The sequence below is a fragment of the Miscanthus floridulus genome, chromosome 5 (assembly GCF_019320115.1).
Source record: "Miscanthus floridulus cultivar M001 chromosome 5, ASM1932011v1, whole genome shotgun sequence".
Classification (NCBI taxonomy): Eukaryota; Viridiplantae; Streptophyta; class Magnoliopsida; order Poales; family Poaceae; genus Miscanthus; species Miscanthus floridulus.
This window is the reverse complement of record NC_089584.1, coordinates 12,252,644-12,265,271: the sequence shown is the minus strand read 5'-3', so window position 1 is coordinate 12,265,271 and position 12,628 is coordinate 12,252,644. Positions and strand designations below refer to the sequence as shown.

Below are 12,628 nucleotides of genomic sequence, written 5' to 3'. Positions count from 1 at the left end.
GAGCACGCCAGAGTATGGTTAAACGGGACCAATAACAGTGGCATCAATGCAAGATGGGTGAACTAAGAAGGAAGTGCAACTCAATGACATCCAATAAATATATCCACACCACAAGCAATCCTACAGTACACAATGAACATCTTAGATCTTGCAGCAGATGGAACATTTAAGCATACAAATTAAAGTAGCGGCCAATCCAATCAGAACCGCAGAATTTAGAAAAAGGCTTAATGCCGATGGAGGAAAATTCTAGGCGATGGAACAAATACATGTACAATGCACCAACAGTGAGATCCATAAAAAGATCTGGGACCTATAAGAATAGAGCCCGGAATACTGCTTTTCCCATGCCTTTACAGTTTACTAACATCGACGGGAAGAATGTCTGCGAAAGAAATGATGTGATGCTCGATCACCGTATATATGTATAATTTAAAAAACTAACTGTGTTCGTTAATCTCCCTAGCTCTCCCAGCTGACTACGAAGCATCTCAAGATCATATATCTGGAGCATATATGCAAGCATAGGCCACTGGTGCCTATGACATATGATATAAGATGCAGATCAGCTTTAGTACTACTACACTCATGGATGCATGCATGGAGGATCCTGCTGCTTTGATTGGCTCTTATTTTATTTGGCCTAAACGTGGTGGTTTTGTTTTCTGATCCCAAAGCCAAAGCATGCATGCATGCTATATATAAACGGAGTACTAATGACTGATCGATGGATCCTGCGAAAACGAAGAAATTAATCATGAAAAGAAGAAAGATCAAGATCTCGATTCGATTACATTTGATACTCCAAAGTATGGTTTGCATAATGTAAGGAAAATAGACCCTTGACCCATTTACTTTCGATTTTGGTGTTTGATGACCAACACAATCAAATTGGACTAATGAATTTGCAAGTAAGTGTTTTGTAGTTTAATAGAGTGCAAGATGTGACTTGGACGAAGGCGACATGATGATCCCACGATCAACACCATAAGCAAGACCCTAGAAGCACAAGAGAAGACCCAAGATATCAAGCAAAGTCCAAGCATGAAAATAGAAACCAAGCCAGACACAAGATCATGAAGAAACGAGATTCACATATGTGACCGGACACGGCCCTTATAGCGACCGGACGCGTCTGATCAAGATGCTCGACAACGACAGCGTCAGCAGCAGCGACCGGATGCTGAGGACTCAAGTGATCGGACGCGACGATAGCACTGTTCATCATCTCAGCAACATATTCAGCACAGGACCGGACGCTGGTGAATGATCGACCGGACACATGAACTACAGCGTCCTATCGAGTCCAGAAAGGTTCCAAAGCGACGCCAGCGCGACCGGACGCATACGATCCACAGTGACCGGACTCGGCATAGAGTTCGATCAACGCGCGTGCTCCAACGGTCGGAACGACCGGATGCGTCCAGTCAGGACGACAGCAGCGTTCGGCCAGTAGCAGAAAGGTGGGTTTCATCCCCAACGGCTACTTTCTCAGTAGGGGCTTATAAATAGACCCCTCAACCGGTCATTTGAAGATAGTGGAGCTGAGAAAATATACCAATGGTGTTAATACAATATTTTAGTGATCTCCACTTACATAGTGCTTAGTGATTCATTAGGTGATTAGCGTAGGTGCTTTGCGAAGTGCTTAGGTTGATTACACCACCGCTTACGCGCTTGCTCTAAGTTTAGGCCTAGTGTTTAGTGAGGTTTGCATACCTCTTACCACTCGATGCTTGCGCGCACTATTATTGTACATCGGAGAGACTTGTAGTCTTGCGAGATCACACCAACCGCGTTTGTGGTGTGGCCGCCACCGTGTATTGAAGGGAACAAGGCCCGTTACGGTTCGGTCAAAAGCTTGATAGTGAAGACGGCGGGGAGCGGTCCGGGAGAGACGTACCGAAAGGCACACCGGAGACCCACTTGCACGTGGGGAAGGCCCAGGGCTATCCACGGAGTTACCCGACCGGGAGCTTGGCCCTTGCGAGAGATTCCTTGTGAGGGGCTCCAACGAGGACTAGAGGAAAGCTTGCGCGCTTCTTGATACCTCGGTAAAAATACCGGAGTCATCGAAGGGAGTTTGCATATCTCTACCTTACTCTTTAGCTTCCGCATTTACATTGTTTGTATAACTTCTTTTACGGTAGAGATAACAACACACTAGCAAAACCGTAGTTGCACATTTTGATAGTTTATCTTTTGCATAGGTTTTGCTAAGAATAAAAAAAAGAGACCATAATTTAGAGTTAGACTTTTAAGTTGCCTAATTCACCCCCCCTTCCTCTTAGGTGTCATGGTCCCTTTCAATTGGTATCGAAGCCGGTTGACTTAATTTGGACCTCTGGATTCACTGTCGTTGAGCCGACGCTATCTAGAGTGATTGGGATTGATACCTCTAGGTCTCCGCACTTTGATGGCACTAACTTTCTCTACTATAAAGCTAGAATGGTTTGTCATCTTGAGGCGGTAGATTTAGGTGTTTGGAGAGTCACTTGTAACGGGATGAAACCCATTAAGAATCCCAATAAACCCACAAAAAAGTGAAGAAAAAGAAATTCATTTCAATGCTAGAGCTAAAAATTGCTTGTTTGAATCTTTTAGCATAGATATGTTTAACCAAGTGTTCACTTTAAATATGACACATGAAATTTGGTTAAAACTCCAAGAACTCCACGACGGCACAACTAATGTCCGTGAGTAAAAACATTGTCTAGCTAAATAAAATTATGATTCCTTTAAAATGAATGATGATAAACTTGTTCGTTATATGTATTCTCGTTTGAATCTAATTACCAATGAGCTCCATTCAATAGGATTAACAAAGCTAGATAATACGGACATCGTGAGAAAGATCATCTCCATGCTACCACAAAAGAAATATGCATGCATCATCACCATCCTTCATAACATGGATGACTTGAGCATCATGATCCCGACCATAGTCATTGACAAGATACTGGCATTTGAAATATCACTGGAAGATGGGTCAAGAAGAAGCCTCGTCAGTAAGCAAAGGCAAAGCTCTCGAATGTAGTGAGAAAAAGAAGATGAAGAGGCAAGCAAGTTGAGACAAGCTCAAACTCAAGCTCCTCAAGTGAAAAAGAAGAAGATGAGGATGATGATGATGATTAAGAATCAAGTGATGATGATCAATCTTCCTCCTTCACCTCTGACCTTGATGAAGAATCTATCAAGCTTATCAATAAGGTGGAGAAGATGATCCAAAAACTCAATGTTAAGGGTGTGCCCATCTAAATTCAAGATTTTATCTTCATAAATCAAAGAAATGAACAAAGAAAGAAATGATGCTATGGATGCAACGAGTTGAGGCATTTTATAGAAGTTTGTCCAAACAAGACCACATCCAAGACAAAAAAGAAGGTATGCAAGGAACAAAGCCCTCACATCAATAAGGTCATAGGATGATTCTTCAGGTGAAGAAGAAGACCATCACAAGAGGCAAGGGCATAAGCACTCATCATCAAGCACCTCACGTGTGTGCCTTATGGACACGTAGGTAACAAAAAATCTATCCCTAATGATAGTGACAATAATAGTGATAGTGATGATGAGTTACCTTCTTATGATAACATTGTGCAAGAAAATCTTAACTTTTCTGAAGTTTGCACTAGTCAACAAAAGAAGCTTGAAAAATTAAAAGAAAAACTAGATAGCTCACAACAAGCATATGCTACTTTGCTTGAACAATATGAAACTTTCGCCAATCTTAATATGGAGCTATCTACTAAAATTAAGCAACTTGAGACTAGTGCAAACACAAATAATTGCACAATCAATGATGAGCAACTTGTAAAGAAAAATAAAAAATTAAAGAACATGTTAGCTAACTCACAAGATGTTTATAAAAGTTTGCTAGCTAAAATGGAAACTACGTGCAAACATTGTGATGAGCTAACTAATAAAGTTGCTAATCTTGATGTCGTCCGTTCTACCCCCACGGAGGCACCTAAAAAGAAAAGTTCTATCTTTGACATGCCTAAAAAGGATGCCTCTAGTTCTTGCAATGATTTATGTTTAGACTTATCCTTGTGCAACCAAGTTTATGTTGAGAAAGTTATTGTAGATACATACACACAAGAGGTCGTAATGGAGAATGAGCAACTCAAGCAAGAAATGGCTCGCCTCACCGAGGACTTAACTCAAGTGAAAGGCAAGATGGAGCAAACCCAACTTTATCAGGATAACACCGTCAAGGGAGTAAAGAAGCTTAGTGAAGAAAAAACTATGGTTTGCTACATATGCCATAAGGAAGGTTACAAGTTCTATGAGTGCATGGTGAAAAATGAGGGAGGAGCTAAGAAGAAAGAGAAAAACAAAAAGGAAGCAAGCTCACCAACACCTACACCAACAAGGTGAACAAAAAGACCTCCACACCTTATCTCTTGAAGAAGAAGAAAAATAACAAGGTGGTAGCCATCATGGTGAACAAGCAAGCCAACAATGAGGCCAAACATATTTGGATGCCAAAGGAGATCATTTTCAACATAAAGAGCACCAAGAAGATTTAGATCCCAAAAGGAAAGTGAGATGTACGATGGACTTCGGAGAATTTGGAGACTTGACAAAATATGGGTGCATTTCATGGAGTACATCATTATGGACAAGGTAATTGCCAAGTGAGTTAGTGAATACTGTGGACCCAAATTCTCCTTCCCATGTTATGTAACTAGATTTAATTTCTTACAATTTCTATTAGCATCTAGTTCCTTTTCATGCCTAGGTTTGCATTTACATGTTTAATCTTTTGTCTTGCATACACTAGGTATATCTTATGGTAGGCTTGTTTGGTTTCACTCTTAACCCTTGGAGCAAACCTACATGGTTTAAATTGTTTAAAAGCACGACATATAGCTTGTTTTACAATTGTTCATCTAATATGTGACAAAATCCAAATTATAGATAATTTCTTCCGAGTATCACATTCGAAAATGATTCTTACATTCAAGTGATGTCATCTTTCAAGTAGTATTTTTTATTCTAAAATCAATGTGCATGTCTCCTACAAGTATTCCATAGTTGTGTGTATAAATTTAGAGAGAGGTTACTCTACAAGTTGGATGCTTTGAGACTAACACCTTTTCATGCTTATCATGTGTGTAGTAGTCTCATTGCAAGAAAAATGGCGTCTTCGGAGTTAAGCATCATACTTTAAATATCCACCACCTATTGCAAGTGGTATAAATTAAATTGGTTTCCACATATGGTATTTCTAAACCGATATCATGTTGATTTCACCTTGATATTTATATGCTTTCTCATTGTATTATATAGAATAAACTCCCTTGAGCATTAATTTGTCAATTATGCATAAACTATATTCTCCATCATATATATGCATATATTTAGGAGAGCTTAGTCCATGTAATATGAAAGTCAAATTTTATGACCTATTTCACTCCACATATAAAGGATCACAAAGTTTGACCCTCCCTTGTGCTACTAATGTCTTCCTTTTCGGTATTTGATTCCAAAAAGAGAATTTGTAGGACCAAAAGCAAGTCCGATCATAATAATTTACAAGTGGTAATAGTTCAAGAAACAGAGGATAGTGGATTATGGAGTTAGAGGAGGCTTAAATTCATAATGTCACATGGGGACATTTACAAGGGCAAGATAAGTTTCCAAAAATATTTACATGTGGTATCTTTTAGTATCATATAACCTTGCCCTTTATATTGCATCCTAGCAAGTAAATAGTTTTTAAATTTCAAAATTTTTATTATTTACTTGTTTTGGTCGTGTTGTCATCAATCACCAAAAAGGAGGACATTGTAAGAAAAATGGACCATAGGCCTATTTACTTTAGATTTAATTGTTTGATGACCAACACAACCAAATTGAACTAATGAATTTGCAAGTGTTTTATAGTTCAATATGATACAAGATATGACTTGGACGAATGCGACATGATGATCCTACGATTAACATCATAAGCAAGACCCTAGAAGCACAAAAGAAGACCCAAAATATCAAACAAAGTCCAAGCATGAAGATAAGAACCAAGCCTGACGTAAGATCGCGAAGAAACAAGCTTCACAGAGGTGACCGGACAAGGCCCTTATAGCGACCGAACGTGGTCGATCAAGATGCTCAGCAATGGCAGCGTCAGCAGCAGCGACTGGACGCTGATGACTCAAGTGATCGGACACGACGATGGCACTGTTCATCATCTCGGCAACACATTCAGCACGGACCGGACGCTGACGGATGATCGACCGGATGCATGAACTACAGCGTTCGATCGAGTCCAGAGAGATTCTAGAGCGGCGCCAGCGTGACCGAACGCGTCCGATCGACAGTGACCGGACTCGGCACATAGTCCGATCAACGCGCGCGCTCCAACGGTCGGAATGACCGGACGTGTCCGATCAGGACGACAACAATGTCCGGTCAGTAGCAGAAAGGTGGGTTTCGTCCCCAACGGCTACTTTCTCAGTGGGGCTTATAAATAGACCCCTCAACCGACCATTTGAAGATAGTGGAGCTAAAGAATTATATCAAGAGTGTTAATACACCATTTTAGTGATCTTCAATTGGATAGTACTTAGTGATTCATTAGGTGATTAACGTAGATGCTTTGCGAAATGCTTAGGTTGATTAGACCACCGTTTATGCACTTGCTCTAGGTTTAGGCATAGTATTTAGCGAGGTTTGCATACATCTTACCACTCGGTGCTTGCGCACACCATTGTTGTATATCGGAGGGGTTTATAGTCTTGCGAGATCACACCAACCACATTTGTGGTGTGGCCACCGTGTACCGAAGGGAACAAGACCCGCGACGGTTCGGCCGAACGCTTGATAGTGAAGACGACGTGGAGCGGTCCGGGAGAGGCTTGCCGAAAGGCACACCGAAGATCCACTTGCGCGTGGGAAGGCCCGGGACTATCTACGGAGTTACCCGACCGGAAGCTTAACCCTTGCGAGGGATTCTTTATGAGGTGCTCCAACGAGGACTAGAAAAAAGCTTGCGCGCTTTTCGATACATCGGTAAAAATATCGGAGTCGTCAACGAGAGTTTGCATATCTTCACCTTACTCTTTAGCTTCCGCATTTACATTGTTTACATAACACCTTTTACGGTAGAGATAGCAACACACTAGCAAAATCGTAGTTACACATTTAGATATTTTTATCCTTTTGCATAACTTTTGCTAAGAATAGAAAAAAGAAGTCATAGTTTAAAGTTAGACTTTTAAATTGTCTAATTCAACCCTCTACACGTCACGGTCCTTTTCACAAAACACATGCAAAAAGGGGGATGCAGACGATATATATAATTCATCGTCGGCTATATAGCGAAAGGTAGATAGATAAGATATAGATAGATTGTTCCTTAGCTCTTAATCAACCTGAGATCGATTGGGCTCCCATCTCCGATTCCCCCCTGAAGCTTCCTTCCTTTCCTTCACCAAGCTAAGTACTCCTCCGATCCCACAGCTCATTAAGGCCAAAGGGCTCAATGCAAGTGCATGCATCCATGTCTCCACATCTGAACAAGGAGCTAGTAAATCACTGCACAATACATATACAAGCATAGTAACAATTATTAAAGCCTCAGATAACAACTATATATATAATTAAAACACACAAACTAGCACCTATACAGTATATACATAGTAGTTACATCATGCATGGGCATGGCTGTCGTGCAGAAAATTACAGCTTACCATTCACGGCGGCGCTTCCTGCTTCCTTCACTTCACATGCTGCTGTCTCCCCCTTCCTTGTGATCCAACCCAATGCTCTCTGATCCAGAGGTGGTGGTCGTCGAGGCGCTGATGGCATTCATGGCCCAATTAGCCACGGAAGCGTAAGGCAGGACGGGCGCCACGTCAGCGCCTGGGGTGCTACTAATGACGTTGCTGTGGTTCCGCATGAAGTAGCAGCCGCCCGCTGCTGGCGGTGGCGGTGGTGGCGCCGCTACGCCGTCCAAGACCCCGAGCCTCCGGCTGCTGCCGTACATGCCAGCGGCGGCATGCGCAGTGGCTGCTGCCGCTGCGAACTGCAGCCCGGGGCTCGTCGTCATTGCCGTGGAGAGCCTGGGGGCGGTGCTGACGACAGGGAGCGCGGTGGGGATGCCTGCGGCGACGTCGCCGCAGGCGTAGCGCAGGAGCTCGGCGTGCGCGGCGTCCAGCTCCTTCTGGAGGCGGTGGACCTGGCGCTGGAGCACGGAGATGGCGCCGACGCAGCCGTAGACGGGGTCCTTGACGCGCGCCTCGGCCTCGTAGGCGAGCGAGCTCACGGCGTCCTCCCGCTGGTGCGGCAGCAGCTCGTTCAGCAGCTTGGTCACGTTGTTGGCGCCGAACACCTTGTGCACGTTGGCGAACTTCTGCGGCTCCTCCGGAGGGAAGTAGGGCGCGAACACGCACCCCGGCAGGCACTTGCGCCGCAGGAACTTGCACGCCGCGCACGGCGCCCCGGCACCGGGCGCCGTCGTCCCTGACGCGGCCACAGGGGAGAGGATCGAGTTGTTGCTGGTGCTCGACGGCGATGCCATTTCCTTCTTCCTGGCCTGCGAATAGAGAAAAAAGGCGTTGGATTATCATCAGTTTTTTCCCAAAGAAATACGATGAGCTGCGAATACGCATATCTTTTTCGATACTAATCTTAGGGTTAGGGTTTTCTTGGACTGAGATCGTTCTGGGAAGGCAGAAAAATCAGAAGATTAGGGTTTTGGAGTGTGGTGTTCTGATCCAGCTATGCATGTGCAATCTTTGGGAAAAATGAGGAAGTTCTGTTCCTCCCTTTTTACTTTGGGTCAAAGAAAGAGGGACAATACTGTAGAATTCTTATCTGCGGAAATAGTTTGATAAAGGGACCATAGAAAATCAACAGCATGATCATGAATACAAATGGAGGATGCATGATCCACTGTACAGATGCGTGGGTGTGCATGTATGATGATATGGCACAAGAAGCACAAATTTCCAAGAAAAAAAAGGCGATCTTTGCGCTCAAATCTCAAGAAACCATATAATAGTACCAGGCAGGAGAAGGCAGAAGCCCAGAAGACTGCAAATCAAAGCTTTTGTCTTCTAAAATTTCTCATACATGGGCATGTTGCAGTGAGAGACCCGCTCATATCCTCACCTCTGTAAGGTCACAGGAGACAGATCTGCAGATCAGATGACCTGGTGAAGAAGGTCCGAGCAAGACTATGAAGAAGGATTTTTTTTCCCCTCTATCCTTCTCTCTGCTGCTTCTAGCGAGCTAGCTTGTTTCCTCCATCATACATCGATCCACTGCTATCTACTAACAAGCTGCACAATGGAAATAAAAAGAGTCGGAAAAATAGAGAAAAGGACAAACAAGATATATGTAAGCAATTCTTGCTTCAGCTTGTGTGTGGATGGAAGAATTGCTGGAGGGTCATATGATCAGGTAGAACAGCCTAACTCTTGTCTGTGGCTGGCTGTGATCGATCTATGTGGGTAGAGGAGGGAGCTGGAGGAGAGATATGGAGAGGGAAACCAGTTTCTCTCCTCTTCCAGCTGCAGCACTCCCTCCAACTGCAGCAAGGGAAAGGTGAGGTGCATAGATCGACCACACACTATGAAAAAAGGAAGAGAGACCAGTATTGAACGAGGAAGAGAGTGTTGAAGAAAATTGTGGAGGTGTATGTTGCAAAGAAAAAAGGCCCGGGCCGTGGGTAGGGAGGAGAGAGAAAGGGGAGAGAGAGAGAGTGAGACTAAACAGATAAATAAGGACAAATCGAGATTGATGGCAGTACAAGAAAAGGTGTGAGGGTGACATTGCCACTACTCGCAAGAATATCTACCACAGTGCTGCGCCTCATCTCGTCACTTTTCACGAACAGTTCCCGCTGCCCATGGGAGTATGTATTATAGCTGAAGAAGTGTATATATGTACGTATAAATCACTCAATACTGGTTCACAGTAAAGATAGGCAATTAAGTTTCAAAGGTTTGATCGTATTAGGACCTCGTCTAAAGCATCATGGATTTGTGGCAGAAGATAGTAGCAGTACGTACATATATATTCGGCGTACAGACGGATAGTGATTGACGAGATCCTACCGTGTTAAGCCTCGGGTCCAATGGTTCCCGAACGAAGAAGACCCCGACCGACCCCTTCAGGATCGCTCGGGGGCTCGGGGGCTATGCTCATCGGGCATGCTTGCGCGCACTCTCTGACAAAGAGGTCCAGCTGAGCCTAACTCGACCGCAACCTTCGCTTGGGGCTCGGTGGCTTCCCCAAGCCTTGGGCTCCCAAGCTACGGCGCGACCAAGCCCGGTCCTTGGCACCTGCCCGGCTCACGACGCCAGCCAAGGCCCGGGCACAAGAAGACAAGCCATTAGCCACCGATGCTCGGGGGCTCCCCGACGCCGCTCCCCAGACGCGGCCCTGCCAGCTGCTCCTCCGACAAGGTCACGTCTGGGTCGTGACACAAGAAGACAAAGCTTCCCACTACCTCTTGGGGCTCGGGGGCTTCCGGGCCCACGCGTCAGCCCCCGGAGCCGACCTCCTTCGCCACAAGAAGACTCCAGAAGGTCTCACCCGGGGAGGTAGGTCCAAGCTGACGCATGGAGTCAGAACAGAGCAGTCGGACGACGCCCAAGGCTTCTTCAGCTCCAAGACACAGCGACGGTCCACGGCGTACCGCTGCAAGACCTCCCTGGACTCCAGCGCACGTAGACTGTAGACTAAACCCCCAAACCGTCATGTACCTGACCTATCTCGTTATATAAGGGATAAGGTCGGACCTAGAGGCGGAGGATCCGATTCGATCACCAGACACTCCATTCTATTCCATCCGCCTTTGCTCTGCACAGAGAGCGGGCCAACCCGGAGAGGGGCACCGAGAGCCCCTCCTCCACCGTATCACATCGTCTTCCTCCTCTCCGACGAGGGGGGAGGCTCCACCGGCGACGAGGCAACCTTAGGATATAAACCGTTGCATCTCCTCTGTGTGATTCTTGTGTTCTTGAGTTCACCCGAGCCACCGGAGACCCATACTCTGACACCGACTCGAACAACATGCTTGCCGTGGTTTTGACCCCCACGACACTGATATATGTATTTACTAGTATCCTCGCAAAAAAATAAAAATAAAACTGATATACACAGTAGTACGTACCAATTTCATGGCATTCCTAAAAAAGTAGAAAGCCATAGCTAGGCTTCGTCAGTGCGTCCGGTTTAAGAGTAATCATGCCCTTTTTATGCATGAACTGGCTTAGCTTAATTGAGCTTTGCCTAAGCAGCACAATCATAAAGAGGCCGGCGATGTAGACTGGCACAACGTGTGGTGATCAATGGCGCACACAGCAGCACAGGGTGCTTGTGCAATGCGGTTTAACAACCAATTGAACCAGCTTGTCTGCTGCTTCCATCTCATAATTAAAAGAGCCGCAGTATAATTGGCAATCATCAGTGACGAACTGATATCGATCAGTGCAAGTTATCGGTATGCACTGTCATGCCCCATTATTTATATCCCTAGCCAGGGGGACTAAATACATTATATTCTTAATTAGGGTTAGCCTACAGATGTTCTCTGCTTATATGATTAATTTTGGGCTCACGCTAGCTACATCAGCGCCGTGTCAACACTTTGTACACATGATAACTGTCTCTGTTTCGAAAAAAAAAACATGCCATTAGATATAGTGTACAAGCTATCTTTTAAGACCTTTGCCACTAATAAACAATTATATAACTATCTATATATTGTTCTTGTGAAAATGACCATATTAAATTTTTATGGACTGACTTATCAAAATGGCAATATTCAAATATTCAGGTCATGCATACATTAATGTCTAAAATAACAATTGATAGATACATGTCCAGCCAATTAATATAAGAAAGTTTAAGTTTCCACGCTGAATTCAATGGTTCTAATAGTACAAAAGCATCGATTCAATTGTACTACCTCCTTTCCTAAAAGAATGCAATTATGGGAATGTGCCAGTCAAAGTAGTTTAACTTTCACCAAGTTTATAGTAAATAGTATTAATATTTATGTCTCCAATTAATATTCTATAACTAATCAAATAATACTTATTTTGTTTCATGAGTATTAGTACATTTTTATATAATTTTAGTCAAAGTTTGAACTATTTGAGTTCTCGAAATGCGAGAATTGCATTTTTCCTGTGGATGGAGGTAGTATGTACTGTACCAAACTCAAAAAACAAAATGGTAATTCATGAATCAACAACAACCTGCTCTACGGCAATCCGAATATGTATATTAGGAAACTAAAAATAGGCACATGACATGCTACGTCAATGTTTCGATCCATACAGTAGGTAAGGAAAAATCTCATGACAGTTATTGCTGAAAATAGAGAAATTTGTACCGATGTCCTAAGGAATCAACTGATGATCCAGACACGGACTGGCCCTTCACACAGTTAACTGGTGAAGGTATACAGCAGGGGGGGTTAGATCGATCCTCATGTGTAACCAGTCGTAACAGATTACTTTGCAAAGCAAGTCGACGAGAACAGGCCCCATAAAATAATTAGAAGTACATGTGGCCTTCGATGATGGCCACTGTTACAGCATGATAGCTTTCGCTTAGATTTTGTCATCTTTGTCATTTATAGGTACGTAGCTGAAGCTCATATATAATT

General features: G+C 43.9%; 1 protein-coding gene across 2 annotated transcripts; it reads right to left on the bottom strand.

The window, feature by feature from the left end:
• Positions 1–7,056: 7,056 nt before the first annotated feature.
• Positions 7,057–9,671, bottom strand: LOC136451538 (LOB domain-containing protein 6-like). Of its 2 annotated transcripts, XM_066452227.1 has the most exons (4): positions 9,424–9,670; positions 9,118–9,287; positions 7,695–8,539; positions 7,059–7,539 (listed from the first exon to the last, which is right to left on the bottom strand). In XM_066452227.1, the coding sequence occupies exon 3, from the start codon at positions 8,522–8,524 to the stop codon at positions 7,727–7,729; it is 798 nt and encodes a 265-aa protein (XP_066308324.1). In that variant the 5' UTR covers positions 8,525–8,539; positions 9,118–9,287; positions 9,424–9,670; the 3' UTR covers positions 7,059–7,539; positions 7,695–7,726. The 2 variants fall into 2 exon arrangements, with proteins under 2 accessions (XP_066308325.1, XP_066308324.1); XM_066452228.1 differs by having other exon boundaries at positions 7,057–7,516; positions 9,118–9,671.
• Between the last annotated feature and the right edge of the window lie 2,957 nt (positions 9,672–12,628).